The 16414-nt window shown below is 40.8% G+C and overlaps 1 protein-coding gene across 1 annotated transcript in view; it reads right to left on the bottom strand.

The window, feature by feature from the left end:
- PIGG (phosphatidylinositol glycan anchor biosynthesis class G (EMM blood group)) overlaps nucleotides 1–14371 on the bottom strand; it is a gene marked incomplete at its 5' end in the record, with an annotated part of 84880 nt that extends 70509 nt beyond the window's left edge. Inside the window, 6 exons of the mRNA XM_080638097.1 lie at nucleotides 2258–2470; nucleotides 4793–4931; nucleotides 6460–6648; nucleotides 9259–9468; nucleotides 10656–10861; nucleotides 14212–14371. Of these exons, the coding sequence (XP_080494223.1) occupies nucleotides 2258–2470; nucleotides 4793–4931; nucleotides 6460–6648; nucleotides 9259–9468; nucleotides 10656–10861; nucleotides 14212–14371 (1117 nt within the window). The remainder of the gene's footprint in view (nucleotides 1–2257; nucleotides 2471–4792; nucleotides 4932–6459; nucleotides 6649–9258; nucleotides 9469–10655; nucleotides 10862–14211) is intronic.
- Between the last annotated feature and the right edge of the window lie 2043 nt (nucleotides 14372–16414).

Genomic DNA, 16414 nt, shown 5'->3' with positions numbered 1-16414 from the left:
TGAACATCTCCAGGTATGGAGGCTCCACAACCTCTCTGGGCATCAAATTCCACTGCTTGACAACCCTTACATAAAAAAAGATTTTTCTTCCATTTAAACAAGATTTCACGTATATCAATTTATGCCCACTGCCTCTTGCCTACTCACTGGCCACCAAAAAGTAGACCCTGGTTCAATCTTCTTTATTCCCTCCCATCACATACTACCTACACTGATACAATCCCTGTTGAGTCTTCTGTCCAAGCTGAACAGTCCTAGCATCCTAAGCCTCTCCTTGTATGACAGATATACCAATTCCTTCATCATCTCCAGGGCCCTTTGCTGCACTCACTACATTCATTACATCCACGCCTTTCTTTCACTGGCGAGCCCAGAACTGGACCCCACATGTGCCTCCCTTTCACATGTTCAGCTGGTGTCTCTAAGAGTCCCTTGTCCTTCTCCATCAGGCTGCTTTTGAGCCAGTCAGTGCCAAATTGCCACTGAATCTTAAAGACGTTCCTCTCAGCCCTTTTCTCCAGCCTGAGGTGCCTCTGTGTGACAGCAGACCCATCTACTGTACCAACCGCTCCTCCCAGTTCTGAATTGTGTATAGGCTTGCTGAAGAGGTACTCTGCCCTGTGAGCCCACCAGCTGAGTCAGTCTTCAATCCATCTCACCATCCCGTTACCCAGCCTAAATTGCAAGAGGATGGTTGAAGCACCATATGAGCAATACAGACAGTGAACATGGGGCTTTCTCAAGTTGTCTGAAGAGCTACTACTTCTTCCCATCAGGCTGTCTGTAGCAGACACCCACAAAAATACTGCCCGGTGTTTGTCCACTAATCCTGAGTTGCTACTAAGACTGTCTATTACTGAAGAAAGAGAAGCTCATGAGGGGTGCTTTGGCTCCCAACCCCTTTCCAGTATGGCAGCACTTCTCATAGCACTTCGCAAAGCAAGAGCAGCATAAAAATTTATCACATTTCCATCCTCATCAATTTTGATTAAATTTCTCAGATTAAAGCTACAAGTTGAAATTAAGCTGCTCCTGGGCAAAAATAAAATGAAAGTGAAGACGTAAATCAGAAGCTACTAGAAACTTCAGTCTGTTTCACCAGTGCTTGCTGGTGAAAAGCTCCAGCTTTTCACAGTATTTATATACTGTGAGATGGAGCTTTGTGTTGGAATTTTCAGTAACACAGCCATATCCTAAACTCCAACCACAGTTTAATTTTCCTCACTTGACACAAACAGGTTAAGTGAGAAAATCTGTGCAGAAAAAAAAACTCAACTCGGAATCGAAGAAACATGGGTCCTGCTACTGACATGTTGCTACCATGAGCAGCATTTGTTTTGTTACTCTCCTGGACAGGGTTTAATTATGATTAGAAACTGTGATGTTGAAAGATAATTAATTCTTGACCTACAGTAATCATCTTGCTAAACTTTATGTTACCTACTTTAATTATTCATAGCTGTAACACAGCTCTGCATTCTCATCCAGTTATTTTAATGATTCAACATTATAAATCGTGACAAGGACTTCAAGCTTCACTGTCACTTTAAGACAACTTCTTCTAATGCCCATGGTAAAATATTCTTCCTTCATCCTCCAACTCAATTTTATTCCACATAATTATCATATTAGCTTTCCTAGTTATATTGCAGTTTGCAACATGCTTCATTACAATATATTACATTTTGCCAGATTTGGCTTATTTTTTCCACTTGTTTTTTACTCTTTTCTCCAAGTACACACACACACATCCACACACATATTTTTAATAAGCAACTCTGCAGTCTTCTACATTTTCACTCCAAATAAATTCATACATAAGAACGAATAAAAACATAACTTACCCTAATTATTTCCTAACTTTATCTGTAGTATGCTTTTATTTAAACTAGAAAATTCAACTCCATTGTGCTATTCCTCCAAATAGCTCAAAATCAGTCCTGTATGTAGGTTACCTTAAAAATATCAATTATGGAACCACTACAATTTCACATCACTGGGAGTGTCAATTTAATCTTATTCTCTCAGCATTATTTTTGTTCTTTTGCCTCATAGCAGTAGTATTTGTCATTGAAAACAACTTTGTGTAGAGACAGAGTGCCAGAGTAGGTTACAGTAAAGACTGAACTCGGTATCATTTCTCCAAACACTACTCTCAACTGAATAGCTACTTTGCAGTCCATGTTATGCTCTTGACTGTAAATGCCCACATCATGTTGTAAACAATGCACATGTAACATTTTCTTTCCCAATTTACCTTTTTCATACGCAGGTGTATTCTCTTGCAGCAGTCTACTAAGCTGGAACCCATTCAAGTGCACAAAACGCAGTTGTTCTCTCATTGTCCTGCCTCCCACAACTGGCAATATAAGGTTCCCAACACTGTTCCTTGAAATTGGTAGACCAAGACCTACTGCCAGAGTGCTAGCTAAATCAGTTTGTTGCACAAGTTCAGGTTGTGTTAGAGGACCTAGAATCAACCAAAAAAGGAAAAAGAAAGTGTTTCAGTAACAGGTCCATTCTATTTCTCCAGAGACAGCTGGCATCTTGTTAGTTTCAAAGTTTTTCCCATTGGTGTTAGATCAGCTATTTGGAGTAATCTACAAAGAGCTGAGTGATCTTTTTCAGCTGCTGTCCTCTGCTGTTGTAAAAACAAAATTTCCTCAAGTCTCAGCAACTGCTATAAACACAACATTAATATTGTACCAGTAAAAAAGCAGGTGGTCTGGAAGATCACCTTAATACCAAGTTGCAGCCCACATCATAAGAGGGTTTGATAACTTTTACATTAGAAAAAATAGAAAGCACTACAGTAGACTAATTTAATGCATGTACAAAGAATGAGAATTTAAAATAATCTTGACAGCATTCTGGAAGGCTCCTGATAATGACAACAGCTCAAGATATAACTAATATCAGGTTGCTAGGCAAACAGAATTAGAGGTCAGATAAAGAATGCTGAAGCCCAAATCCATGGCTCTGTGCAGGCAAACCTCGGGATTTTTAAAGAGTTCTGTGCAGGATGCCGTTACCTTCCTGCAGTTATATGGATTAGCCTTTAGTCCCACAGACATCTACACATATGAATGATTTCACGAATGTAAGTAATCTTTTGTTTAAGTTTGTCTTGTCAATTGTTTCTTTGTGTGCTTTAGTAGTTATATAACACTGGTTTTCTATTATGCTTTTTCTTTGTTCTCTTTGTAACTCCAGGCACTGAGTGTTTTGACTTAAGAACGGTACAGGAAGAATTTTATATGCAGTCTTTATAACTCTCAAGGGTCCCTTTAAGAGCATTAGAACTTCTCTCATTTCTCATGCAGCTCTGATTAATCCCATACTTGTACAGAATGCCGTCTATAATCCCTAAAACCTCTTTGCATGAGTGCCTGCACGTCAGCAGTTTTCAGATTTCATCTTTAAAGGCAAGTTCTTCACTGGTTAAAGAAAGACAAACTACCAAACGCATTTAACCAATCATGGGTGACACATTCCTGTAGAAGGCTACACAAGTAATATTCTGACAGCATACTAAATGCAAAAGCCCACAAGATTACTATTTTGAGATCTACCAAATTAAACCACAGTACATTTTGTTTACAATAGGATCATAAGGAGCAGTTACTAGAATTCTGATTAGTGTAGCAATGAGAAAGCTGCTGTGTATTTACATGAGCATCATTAGAAATCACAAACTTGATCCCAAAGACAGGTGAACAGAGGTATTTCACTGTATTGTAAAACCTGCATGTTTGGCTTAAACCTAACAGAAACTAATCCCAATGAATAGGAGATTGCATTTACAGAATCTACACTCTCATGGCCTGATTCCTAACACATAACAATGAAATTTATAAAGCAAAAACTTACCTGAGCACTATGGTCAGCTCTTGACTTTGTTTTGGGTTTTTATCTGAAAAGAGTTCAATGACTCCTCAAGCAATGCTTTCTATTGTAGCTGGATAACAGCTTTATAAATGACAGAGATAAATGTACTTCCACCATGCTGCAGAAACCTCTAGCAAGATAAACAAAGCAAGGTTCTGCAAACAAGGTTCGGCTTTAAAAACAAGGAAATCAGACTGACATGAGCAAAAGGCAGAATGAAAGGAAGAGGGAAGTACTATTTAGAAGAAAATATTCAGTCCTGGTATAACTACATTTCACCAATTCACTCAGTCAAGGATTTTATTTAAACAAAACTACATATTAGATTAAAGATTCTCTACCACACCATTCCCTTCTTGCCTCTTACCTTAAGCTGTACTACACAAGTAGAAAATGAGTTTCAGAAACAGATAAACTCACAGATAAAAATTCACAGAGGAAAAGCAATTCTTCCTCTTTCCTGTTACACTCAGAATGAGAAATTGTCATTCACTCCTCCATGCTGGCTCTCTGAGATGGAAGAATGGAGGCCAGGGAAATATCCTAGCCAAGACCGACAAAACTCAGTTTAAACAGAATTTTATTTCTAATCCTATCCATTTACCACTATCCCAGGATCCTGACAACAGATCACATTAGCTCTCAACACTCAAGTAGCTCTCAACACTCAAGCAGACAGTGCTGCAAAAGGTTACCATCTGAGAATTACCCAATTCTCTCAGTGGGAGAGAAGCCTAGGTCATGGTTGCACCATGATACAAGTCCAAACTCTGGCTAAAACTAGAGTTCTAGGTCACACAGAATGACCTTGCCAGATATCTCTAGAATTTTCAGGAAGAATTCCAGAGCTAATATAGAGATGGCAATGTGTTCTAAAAAAGGTCAAAGATTTTTTGATCCTTACCACTTCTCTTTTCAAAAGCAGAGCTGATAAACAGTAGTGGTGTGTGCACTTCTCCAGCTGAAGAACCACCATGACTACCTGTTTCAGACATCCCATGATCCCCACAAACAACTAGCAAATTGGGAAGAGAGGCTTCTTCCTGCAAGTCACAGAAAAAATTAGAGATACTGCACAAACAAGATGCGCATACATAACTCTTCACTATCTTTGCTATTGTCACACATGAATATTTCTCAAAATAATTTCCATTTTTTAAATTGTCTCACAAAACCTGGGGCAGATTACAAGAGTCATCTGCAACTGCTATACAATAAAATTAATTTTTAACAGTTAAGGCACACATATGTGTGCCACATACTTTTCAGCACCTTTCAAAAAAAAAAAAAAAAAAAAAAAACCACAAAAAAGCTTTAAAAAACAGCCACACAGAGAGTCACAAGAAACTAACTGAAGGATTAAATAATCGTACTGTGGGGGGAAAAAAAATAAAAAATAAATGAGATGTCCAGGAGCAGTAGCATTATCAGAGAAGTATTCGCCCCTCCATTTCTTCAATTCCATGAAGTTTTTAATAAAAATGCTAAATTATTAATATTGTAAATATAAGTATTATAGAAGCAATATAAAAATTAATCCTATTTCTAAGAGTCTCTAGTCTCTCAAGTGCTTTTGGGGTAGAAATATGACATGACTGAGCTCAAATTATGTTTATTTTTCTGAAAAAAAAAAAGAAGAAACATAAGCATAAATGAAGCCTCTCCCTATTTCAAGCTAACAAAGACAGCAGAAAATAAATATTTTCATTCCATAACAAAGCAGCTTTTTGTCATGTTTAGTTATTACCAGTACTTCTTGTTTCCAAAAGTAGTGATTTTATTATTTCTGTATTCTAAAACTGAGATAAAGGTTTGCATATGTTGGACAAAAGCAAAACATACTAACAGACTGCAGCAAAACCACTGCAATGTTCATTAAATCACAGCTTCCACAAGCAGATTTAATCTCTCTTGTCATACAATAGTATCTGACTAAAAATACTATTAAAATTTTGTGAGCAGCTACTGTGAACTGCAGTTGCCAGAATCAAACAAGAAAAAACCTTCAGGCCACATCAAATTAGGACTTAGTATTTCAACATCCAGACTATTTAGTTAAGTGACATCCTATATTTCCATATCTAAAACCAGATTCAGCTTTAGTAATTTGTGCTACATTTAACATAAGAAAAATGCTGCTTACAATCATCATTTCCATATTAATGTTTCCAATATCTAAGCATAAGGTATGACTTCACAACTGTAGAAATCAGAGCCAATAGGTACACATGCCCATTAGTCCTTCTGCTGAATTTCAGTACCAGAAAGCACACCAACCACCATTTTAATTTATGAGTGATATGAGAATTTTGGCATGCATTCCTCTCCTCTTCCTGCACACCAAGGCGGAGTTACTTCCCACAGCTATTCAGAAGAGACTGCTATAAGGTCAGTCAGTAAATCCTTAAAAATGCTACTATATACCATAAACTGGGGAATGGTCAGGGAAGGAAAAGAACAAAAGAATATCCATTTTGGTCTAAAATAAACAAGCCACCACCTACAACCAAGCAAGCATTTTAAAGTTAGTCCACAACTAACAGAAATTGATCCAAGAAGGAGCTATATTACCTTTGAAAGAAGAGAAATATGAATCTTCTTCAGGATGTTATCCATTTCCCGCAGTTTTGTTCCCACTAATGGGCTGTTTGGTCCAGTCACATGTCCAATATGATCCAAGCCCAAGTAATGCAGTATTAGGAGATCCCAGTCTTCTCTCTTTAACACTCTATCCAAATGCCTGGTAACATTATCATCAACCTCAGAAACAAAAGGAAAATAATTAAAAGGTAAAAATTGTTTCAGTCTTGGATAAAGCACAGAAAAACGAGATCATACTACCCATGAAAATTCTGTAAAAGCTGATGAGCATTAGAGTCACTCACAATGTTAACAGGGAAAAAAAATATTAAAAAAAAAAAAATCAGATTGATTAGTTCAATGTCAGGCAGTCAAGAAATCTGTCTTACAAAACAGACTCTTCACCCCAATTCAGTTTTTCTGGTCATGAGGCACCAGATTACACAGAAACAGAGAAAATGGGTTGCCATGCTTTCACAGATACTTTTAATAACTACTTTAAGAAATTTTCAGTCACTTCTATCCTTCACATTCTTGATTTATCACTTCAGAAGTAAGTATAGGGAAAAACCTCCCTTGGTGCTTGGAAGCACAAGGGGAAAAACTCACTCCCCTTCTTTCCACTCAATTTTTGCTACTTTGCAAACACAAAAAGATAGTACTTGCTGTAGGTGAAAGAATTGGCAACATAGCAAGAAAGAAGAATTATTCAAAGAGTGTTATTTGGGGCCTAATTCATATATTCTCCCGCTTAGGTTCACAATCTATTTTTAGTTGCATATGTTTCTCCCTGGATATTAAGAAGCCTTACAAAATTTCACATGCAACACCATTTTGATGACTCTGGATATAACTACCTAAAAAAAATAATAAAAAGCTTTCTGTTTAATGGACTATATGCAATCTTTATGCTTTCTGACTAATGAGCTTGAGAGACATGTAATTGCAACCAATTAAAAGTGTCTTCCAGTGCACACGTTAGACCTATCTAACTTCCTTAAACATGGTAATAAGAATACTTAATGTCAGCAGCAGCAGGTTGATAGCCTCAGGTTTTACAAAACACAGAGGTTCGAAATACAAACTAGAATTGCCAAACCATTTACTCTTCCAGCAAGCCCAGAATAAGAAATGTCTTCATTTTTGTTTCATTTACTTTCTATGCTCCCTGTTTGATAACATACTGAAACACTACTCATATTGCAATTACAAAAGCAAAACAATGCTATAGAAAGTGTGGCTCTAAGAATCATAGAATTGTTTAGGTGGGAAGGGACCTTAAAGCTCACCTAGTTCCAAGCCCCCTCTCATTGGCAGGGACACCTTCCAGTAGACAAGGTTGCTCAAAGGTTGTTCCATGCAACCTGCCCTTAAACAGTGCCAGGAACAGGGCAACCACAACTTCTCTGGTCAACTTCTTTCAGTGCCTCACCACCTTCACAGTAAAGAATTTCTTTCTAATATATAATCTAAATCTACCGTCTTTCAGTTTAAAGCCGTTACCCCTTGTTCTATCACTGCTGACTCTTAAGAAACATCCCTCTCCAGCATTCTTGTAGGCTAACTTTAGATAGTGTAAGCCTGCTCTAAGGCCTCCCCGAAGCCTTCTCTTCTCCAGGCTGAACAAGCCCAACTTTCTCAGCTTGTCTTCACAGGAGAGGTGCTCCAGCCCTCTGAGCACCTTCATGGCCCTTCTCTGGACTTGGGATTGCCCTGACACAGGTCCAGGGCCTTGCACTTGGCTTTGTTGAACTTCATGACATTGGCACTGGCCCACCTCTCAAGCCTGTCAAGGTCCCTCTGGATGACATCCCTTCCCTCCAGCATGTTGACCACACCACACAGGTTGGTGTTGTCAGACCACAAGAATGAGATTATATATTAACTGGCCCTTTAAAGATGGCACACTCTAATAAAAACGTGATAGCAAACCAGAAACATGGATAGTGGAAGTGGTGTAACTTCTTAACACAAGTTTTGTGAGACTACTGCATGTTACGGAAGTTATAGAGTAGCATGCTCTTTGTTACTGTATCATGCTGCCCTGGGTTCAGCCGTAGCAGTCATTTTTTCTCCTTCTTAGTAGCTGGAGCAGTGCTGTGGTTTTGACTTGCGGCCTGGGAACAGCACTGATAACACTGATGTTTTTAGTTACTGCTCAAATGTTTAGCCTGACCAAGGACTTTGTGAGTCTCATGCTCTGTCAGGGAGTAGAGGAAGCCGGGAGGAAGCAGAGACAGGACACCTGACCCAAACTAGCCAAAGAGGTATTCCATACCACAGCATGTCATGCCCAGAAGGTAACTGGGAGTTACCTCCCAGAAGGGCTGACTCACTGCTCAGTCAGGCTCGATATTATCAGTTGGCGGGTGGTATTGTATTCTCTTCCCTTGTTATTTCCCATATCATTATTATTATTGGTGGCAGCAGTAGTGATTTGTGTTATACCTTAGTTACTGGACTGTTCTTATCTCAGCCCATGGGAGTTACATTCTTCCGATTCTCCTCCCCATCCCTTCGGGGGCAGGGGGGGGAGGGAAGAAGGGGGAGGAGTGAGTGAACGAGCTGCATGGCTGGGTTTAAACCACGACACATCCAAACACTTCCCATAGCATATGCACAAGGGACTGAAACACTTATCTCCACATTGCCAATACTGAAAATACATAAATGCAATTTTGTTTTTAATTGTCAGGTTTGTATTACACAAGGATAGTTGTACTCATTCATTCTTAGAAGTTGCAACTATGTTTGTACTCATTTAACTTGGGACTATACAAAGCCTCTCACCTCTGTAAAGTCTGACACAAAAAAGGATGTTGTTCCATCATACTCCACAAAATGCTTTGGAAACAATTTAACCCAAGTATCATCACCATAAAAGATTATTCTTTTCCCAGCTGTTTTTGCCTGCCATATCAGGTTGTCATCCAAAAGAGCTGGAGAGTTGAGATTCACAATAACATCAATGAAACCAGGTATGCTACCCGTCATCAAAGCCTACATAAAAGAAGAAAATAAAGGAGACATATGAACAGAAACCAAAAAGTTTCCAGAATTCAGAACACAGTGTTAGTGTAAGACAAAGTAATGAAGTAGACAGCAGAGAACTTATATTTTCAACGAAGAAACAAAATAAATTAAAAAGAACACATGAGCTGCAATGCCACATCACATCACCTGTCACAATACAGTGCTAGCTGATATTAGAAATTATAACTTCTTTGCAAAAAAAAGGTAAAAAATATATTTTCTTAATTAACAGACAGCAAAAAGACTTTGTATGCCAGCTGAAATTCACTTCATTTACTAGTCACTAAACCACCAAAAAGAAGACCCAAGTAAACTGACTTAAGATAACAATAACAGTGGAAGCACATTCAAAACAGTAATTAAGCATCTTCTGGAAAATGTAATGAAGTCCACCTATCAAGAGCTACCAGGCTGTCTCCCCTTCACTCTCTCACTGACCTACCAGCTGATCTACCAAAGCTCATTCCCTCAGCTTCTTCAATGCAAGAAATGTCACTCTGATCCACTGCTGAGAAGCCTGGATGATCAAGTATTTTGATGACACAGTCACAATACGTATTTTAGTTACCTGGAATTTGGCAGAGTTTCATTTTTAAGCTCTGCAAAAACATCCCTATGACAAAACAAATTTACACTAAACTGGATTTCCTATCAGAAGTTATAAGAACACAGACAAATAGCAATGAACATGCTCTTGAATAGAAGACAACTGGAAAATGCGATAACTGAGAAGCTACTGCCTTCCCATGATTATAAGTAAAAAGATTATATCAATCACTTATATGCCAGCACAAGCGCCTTAACTGCCCTTGGCTGATTCTCACAGACCTTCCCACCACAGAGCTACCAACTAAGGAAAAAAACAAGGCAATGTGACTTCAGTTGAAGCTGCCACTTCTTCCTCTTGTTCAGCCCCCTCTACATTCCTTTGACCTCCGACCTGACCGTTTCTTCAGGAAAAACCTCTGGGGCACAGAAAATCAGGACTCTATCCCATACACTACTACAGCAAAGCAAGTTCCAGCGACAAAGTGCAGTAACACAGCAAACGTACCCTTTATGCCAACTTCGAGCATATGATATAACCCACCCTTAAAAACTTTCTCAGTTTTTAAGACAGAAACTACTCTAAGCGGAAAAAAACACCCACTTACCTTAATTCGAGGCATAGTCACAGTGGGTGGCTTCGCTTCAGCAATGAAACTGTAGGATGTCCCTTTTTCAATAACTTGTTTAGTATACGGCATGAACTGATCACCTTTGGACCCAAACACAAAGTCATCTCTCAAAGCATCTATCAGCACAATGACAACTTTTTTGAAAAGTGGTGGTGGAATTTTGGTCCAGTTAGAAACCATTCCTAAACAGCAACAAAAAAAAGGGGTATTAAAAGTCATTAACAAATTTTAACAATGGCTAAACGCATGTTAAAGGTCAACTTCTGTACTAAATTTCTATTATGGAGAAATCAGAGGAAGCAGTTTTCACGCCATCCAGCACAGGAATGACACAACAAAAAATCCAATACACCATCCAGGAAGTGAAACAAAATATGAATGGAGTGCACAATGGGAAGCATCATGATGGAAAAGCTGTGAGATGGAGAATGCTCAAAGGAATAAGAAGGAATAGTTGCTACCTTCTCTCTGGCTAATTTAGTAAAACTGAACTACATATATCTGAAAGATAACTTTTATTAGTAAAAAAGATGCAGCATTCACCTGTGCCAATACCCACTTCTCCATTTCCATCAAGGCCTCCCAATCAAATCTCACCATAAGAGAACATGAGAACTACAAATAGTCAGGTCCGCTGAAATTTGAAGGGAAAAGATCTGTGCACACTGGCACACTTCAAGGCCTGTATGCCAGGACTGTTCACTGATGGCAGCTTCAGGGTGAAAATCCAATTCCAGAATCCCCTGAACATGCTACATGAGCAAGCAAAGCAAAATGCTGCTGTGCATCAGGCAGCAGGCACTGTCTTGCCTTCAAGCCCACCTCTTTCTCTTTTATGGACTTAATGCTGGCTGCAGCAGCTCCTCATTTCCCTTGAGCTTGGTCCACACGCTGACATTTGGCTTTTACAGTGGTAGTTTTTGGCCCAACCTCTAAAGGTCCCATATCTCTACCAGAAAAACACACAGAAGGACAAAATGGAAGCAGAACGGATCTTACCCACCGATCTCTACTTAAACAATATTGTGGTGAATCAGCTTCTCAGTACATGCATTATATAAAGTTAGAGGGTTTACACCCCTTCACAGTAAAATGTGCTTCTGTGTAAGTGGTTGACAAGTTCGAAAGATCACAGATAATGTTGTGTCTAACAAACAAACCTGAAAAAAATCAAACTCTGAAACTGTGGGTTTGGGTAGATAGACAAACATCAATAAATTGACATTCAGAGACTCATTACTGCTAGCGATTTTGTCCAGATAAGGAAACTGGAGAAGGCGGCACAACAGGGGGAAGAAGTCTCAACAACAACAAATCGCTAAGTGCCAGCAACCCTGATTAAAATTATAATGTTGTTTTTCCAGGACTTGATTTATCAACTTAGAGGACATGCTTTAGCTATCAGTGAAGGCCCAACTGGAGGTACTATACTGTTAGTTAAATCTTTCTCAGCATTTACTCCTATCCACTTGATTAGGGAAACAAAACTTGTTGGACACCAAAAATGTTCAGATTACATATACATCCTTCTCACAACTCTCTTTTACAGTGCTATTCCTCAGTGAGTCAAAGTATTGAGAAGCGGAAACAGGACTCAGTGACAAGGCACCTTAAAATACTTATTGTAAGACAGCTTAAAGCAATACACTGTGCAACTCTTGGCATGTGACATGCTCATTCATTCCTGCTATGGTTATTTAGAAAACAGTTACTTTAAACCAACCTGAACTTCTGTAAGCCACAAAGAAAACTAGAGGTTCTACCAAAAACTTACCACAATGAGGTAAGGTTTCACTGTTATACAGTCATCCCACAGGCAAGACAGCATGAATTCAATGGCAGTCAGGACTCACAAAGTGAATCATTCAAGAAATTTAGAGCACTGAAGAAATATTATTTTCTGAACAGCTCTAAAGTAGACTGAAAGCCTTCTGTGTCATGGTTTTGTTAGAAATCTTCTGCCTTCAGAGTTTACAATCCAGACCAAGAAATAACTCTGCAAGCAAACTGTCATTCATGAACTACAGAAAGGAAGTTTTCTTCCACTGTCACTCCATTTCTGCCTACGTCTATCTACAGTACTAGTGACATGCCTAAACTTAAACTGCTCGTAGAACCCTGGGGCACACATTCATAATCTTCAGTTCAAAGCAGTCTTTTCAAAACCCAGCTGTCTTGACACCTCCCTCCCAGCCAAACAGTCCCCTACTATGGTAGTCTCCTGATAATAATCACATGTGAATGGAACATTTCACTCACAGCAGCCTATCAGACATCTCTGACAGTCTTGGTAATCTCCAGCTAAACAGCAACCTGCCATTTGGCAGCATCCACACACTGTTACCAGATTAGATTCTTCCAGTGTTCCTGCTGAACTGGTATCAGCACACCATGCTCTAAATTACACAACCTTCTCTTCCCTCCACTCTTTCTCACAATTTAAGTAAACCTGTCCCAACACGCATAATGTCATATACTTTAGAAGGATTAACAATAACACGCAGATAAAGGCCCAGTTTGGCAGTTACAGTCCTGTTCCACCAAGTTAACCGTAAGGGGTGGTACTGAGCAAGAGTTTTGTATGTGCAAAATACAAAGCTGTCCATTGATCCTGAAGTTCCTCCCAAGCCCCAAACACTGGTTCAACATGGAGAAACACTCCTTCAAGCACACATTCCTCTTTTTCACATTATTTTAATGTAACTTGTGACTGGACATGCGAGACAGATATATATCAGCACATCCTTTACCGACCTTTCATTAAGGAGATGCTTGAAAACTTTGATTTCACAGTTTCAGCTAAGAAATACTGAGCAGGACTTGTAGTGACCATGATTTCAGAGAAACAGTAATGAACAGTAGTACTGTGCATTTTGCAATCTGACCAGAATGTGATGCAAACCTTTATTACTGCAGTTGCTTTCCTCACTATTGAAGTGTCAAAAGTATCACTAAAGTGGCATTAAGACACTCACACACCACAGAAACAACGATTCTCCAGCACAGTGCAACCAGTAAGTTAACACAGCAAACACGTGAAGCATTGTAACTGAAACGGCATTATCTAATGTGAATAGATTTCCATTAAAGAGCACCGGGATTGGGAAAGGGGACTAAAGGACAGAAAAGCACACCCTCAAAAAATGTGACAGCTGATGTTCAGGCCTTTTTGCCAGCAGGCTCTGCTGCCAGTGACCGAGAACTACGTGCAAAATCAGTGAAGTTCTAATCGGAAGCAAATGTGGAAACAGGCTACAGACAGCTGGCCTGCCTGCTCGCACGGGCTGCTCCCGCCTCTGCACCCCGCAGCGCGGTGACCCAGCACACACCCACAGTGCACTCGCGATGGTGAGCAGCACGACACCCAGCCCCGCTGAGGCTCGCCGCCCGACCCTGACCCCACCGCCCCGGGCCGGGCCAGGGTTACCTCGGCGGGAGGTGACAGCCGTAAGCGTTGCCTAGGGTGAGGCAGGCCAGCTGCCCTGGCGAGCAGGAGCCACAGAGGAGGGGAGGAGGGGGCTGCTCTGATTACCTGGGCCGGGCGGGGCCGGTTCGGCGGGAAGGTCCCCGCGAGCCCCTTTGCGGGGCAGGGACCTGACGGGCACCGGGAAGAAGCCACGGAGGAACAGCGCGACCCCCAGCACCTCCACCAGGAGGCAGGAGGAGGCGAACACACCCGAACGCAGCCGCATCCTGCTCCCACGAAGCCGACCGCCACCGGCCCCGTTCCGCCGGCTTTCTGGGGAGCACACCAACTACCCCACCCCCTCCCCAGCAAACCAATTAGAGCCCGCGGTACCTGCCCGCCGAGCACTACTATTGGCTAGCGGCCAGCCAACCCCGCCGCGGGAGGCGTGGTCCCAAGGCGGAAGTAGACCTCGCACTCGCAGCTGCGCGGGGAGGGTGTTTGGTTGCGGAAGGAAGAGGGAGGTGCTGGGGTCCCCGGCCCGTGACGATAATTGAGGTGGTGTTTGCTCCAAGAGCTAAGCGGCTGTGAGAGCTGCTTGCCCTGAAACGCGGATTGGAAAACAGGGCTGTGATGACAGGGAGATTTCATGTGAAGTTGCGGCACCGGCGTGGCAGGCGAGAAAACAAACGAGTTGGTGACTGTTGCAGGTGTGTGGCAAGAAGGATCTCCCCACATACATACAGATTTCCTTTTACTGAGTAGTATTAAACCTTCTAACCTTTCCATTGATAGGAAGCAGACTGGCGGGTGTGCCATGGCAGATGAAAGAGGAGACATAAATTTGTAGAAAGCTTTAATTCTGTGAAAAAGGAAACAAAAGGGCATCCTGCAGATTGAAGCAGAGTTGATACTGGGCTTGCTATGATCACTGATAAAGATAGCGTCGAAAGTCAAAAATTTCTTTCCGCCAGCAAAACTGCTTTTCATCTCTACCCAAGCAGTTTGTGTCCTGCCTCTTTGCTAGGAAGATGTGGAATCGGTTATTTGCAGCACACGTAACTCCTTAGCTTGACCTGGGAGCAGCATGTTTTCCCAGAGAAGTGCTCCAGCAGCCACAGGCTGCCTGTCTGGCAATCACCATCCTGAGCTGAGTTGTGTTCTGTTACCACATAAAGCTGCTCTGCGACAGCTTGATGCCACTGTGGCACCTCACCTGTTTACAGCCACCATCCTATAGCTATGTACCTGGTGATGTGACTGTAAGAACCATATAATTGGGCTCCACAGCAGTTTTTCTGCTTGGCCATTTCTTTTGACACAAAGGTCTGCTTTGCATAAAGACAAGCCAGATGCATTGTACATACTTCTGAGAGTGTTTTCCCACTTAAGCTGGTCAGTTTGTGCTTTTACTGGCCAACTGCTCATACTGGACTTTGCAACACATGTCACTAGGCAAAGCTGCCTTGATGTGAAAGGCACATGTGAGTGGGTTTGGGATGAAAGCTTTGTATATCTTCATATCCCTCCAAGGCTTTCCTAGGGTGTCCTAATGAGCTCGTGTCTTTGGGGCTCACGCTGCTTATGTGGCAAATTGGGAATACATTTCTGACCACTGTGCTACGTTTAGGCCATGTAATAAGTGCTTTTTCTGGTCCCTCTTACCACCTTATGATTCTACTCAGACTGCTTCTGACATTTCCATTTCCTAAGAAGAAGCAAAGCCATTATGTAAAAAAGAAGCTGCATTTTGTAGATACAGTTTGGTTGTTTCTTTCCAGAAGTGTGGCTTGCAAGGCCCATGAAAGTTAGTATTGAGTAATTAATTGCAGCTGACTAGAGACAACACAGTGAAATTCAGAGAGAATGTGCAAGGCTTTAAATCATTAGGTAAGGGCAAAAGCAAACTTCTGGCTTTTACTGGCAGCCACTGTGTGTGTGCTTCAAGCTCTAAGATGTCTTTATGTAACATGCCTCAAACTTACATTATATCTATGTCCATAAAACTGAGCTGGTTTGTTACTTTTAATGAGCATTTTCTGTTTTACTTTGAACTAGTAAGATTCTCCAAGCAGAAAATAAGAAAAGTTAACTCTATCAACATGTATAAAACACCCTAATGAGGCAGTGTTTATAAATCACAAAACAACAAGTAAGAAATACCTGCTTTTTATTTCCTGGACAAATATAGCACATTCTCTTTCAGGAGTAAGGTGGAAATTCCCCAAACACTGCTTCTTTCTTCATGCTCCACACCTTAAAATTCCCACATAAGATCCCAATGTCTGTATTAGCGCAAAAAGACTCCTCTAAAGGCATAAATACACTA

This window comes from Psittacula echo (genome assembly GCF_963264785.1).
Source record: "Psittacula echo genome assembly, chromosome: Z".
Lineage (NCBI taxonomy): Eukaryota > Metazoa > Chordata > Aves > Psittaciformes > Psittacidae > Psittacula > Psittacula echo.
The sequence above is the reverse complement of the archived record's forward strand: the minus strand, read 5'-3'. Positions and strand labels throughout refer to the sequence as shown.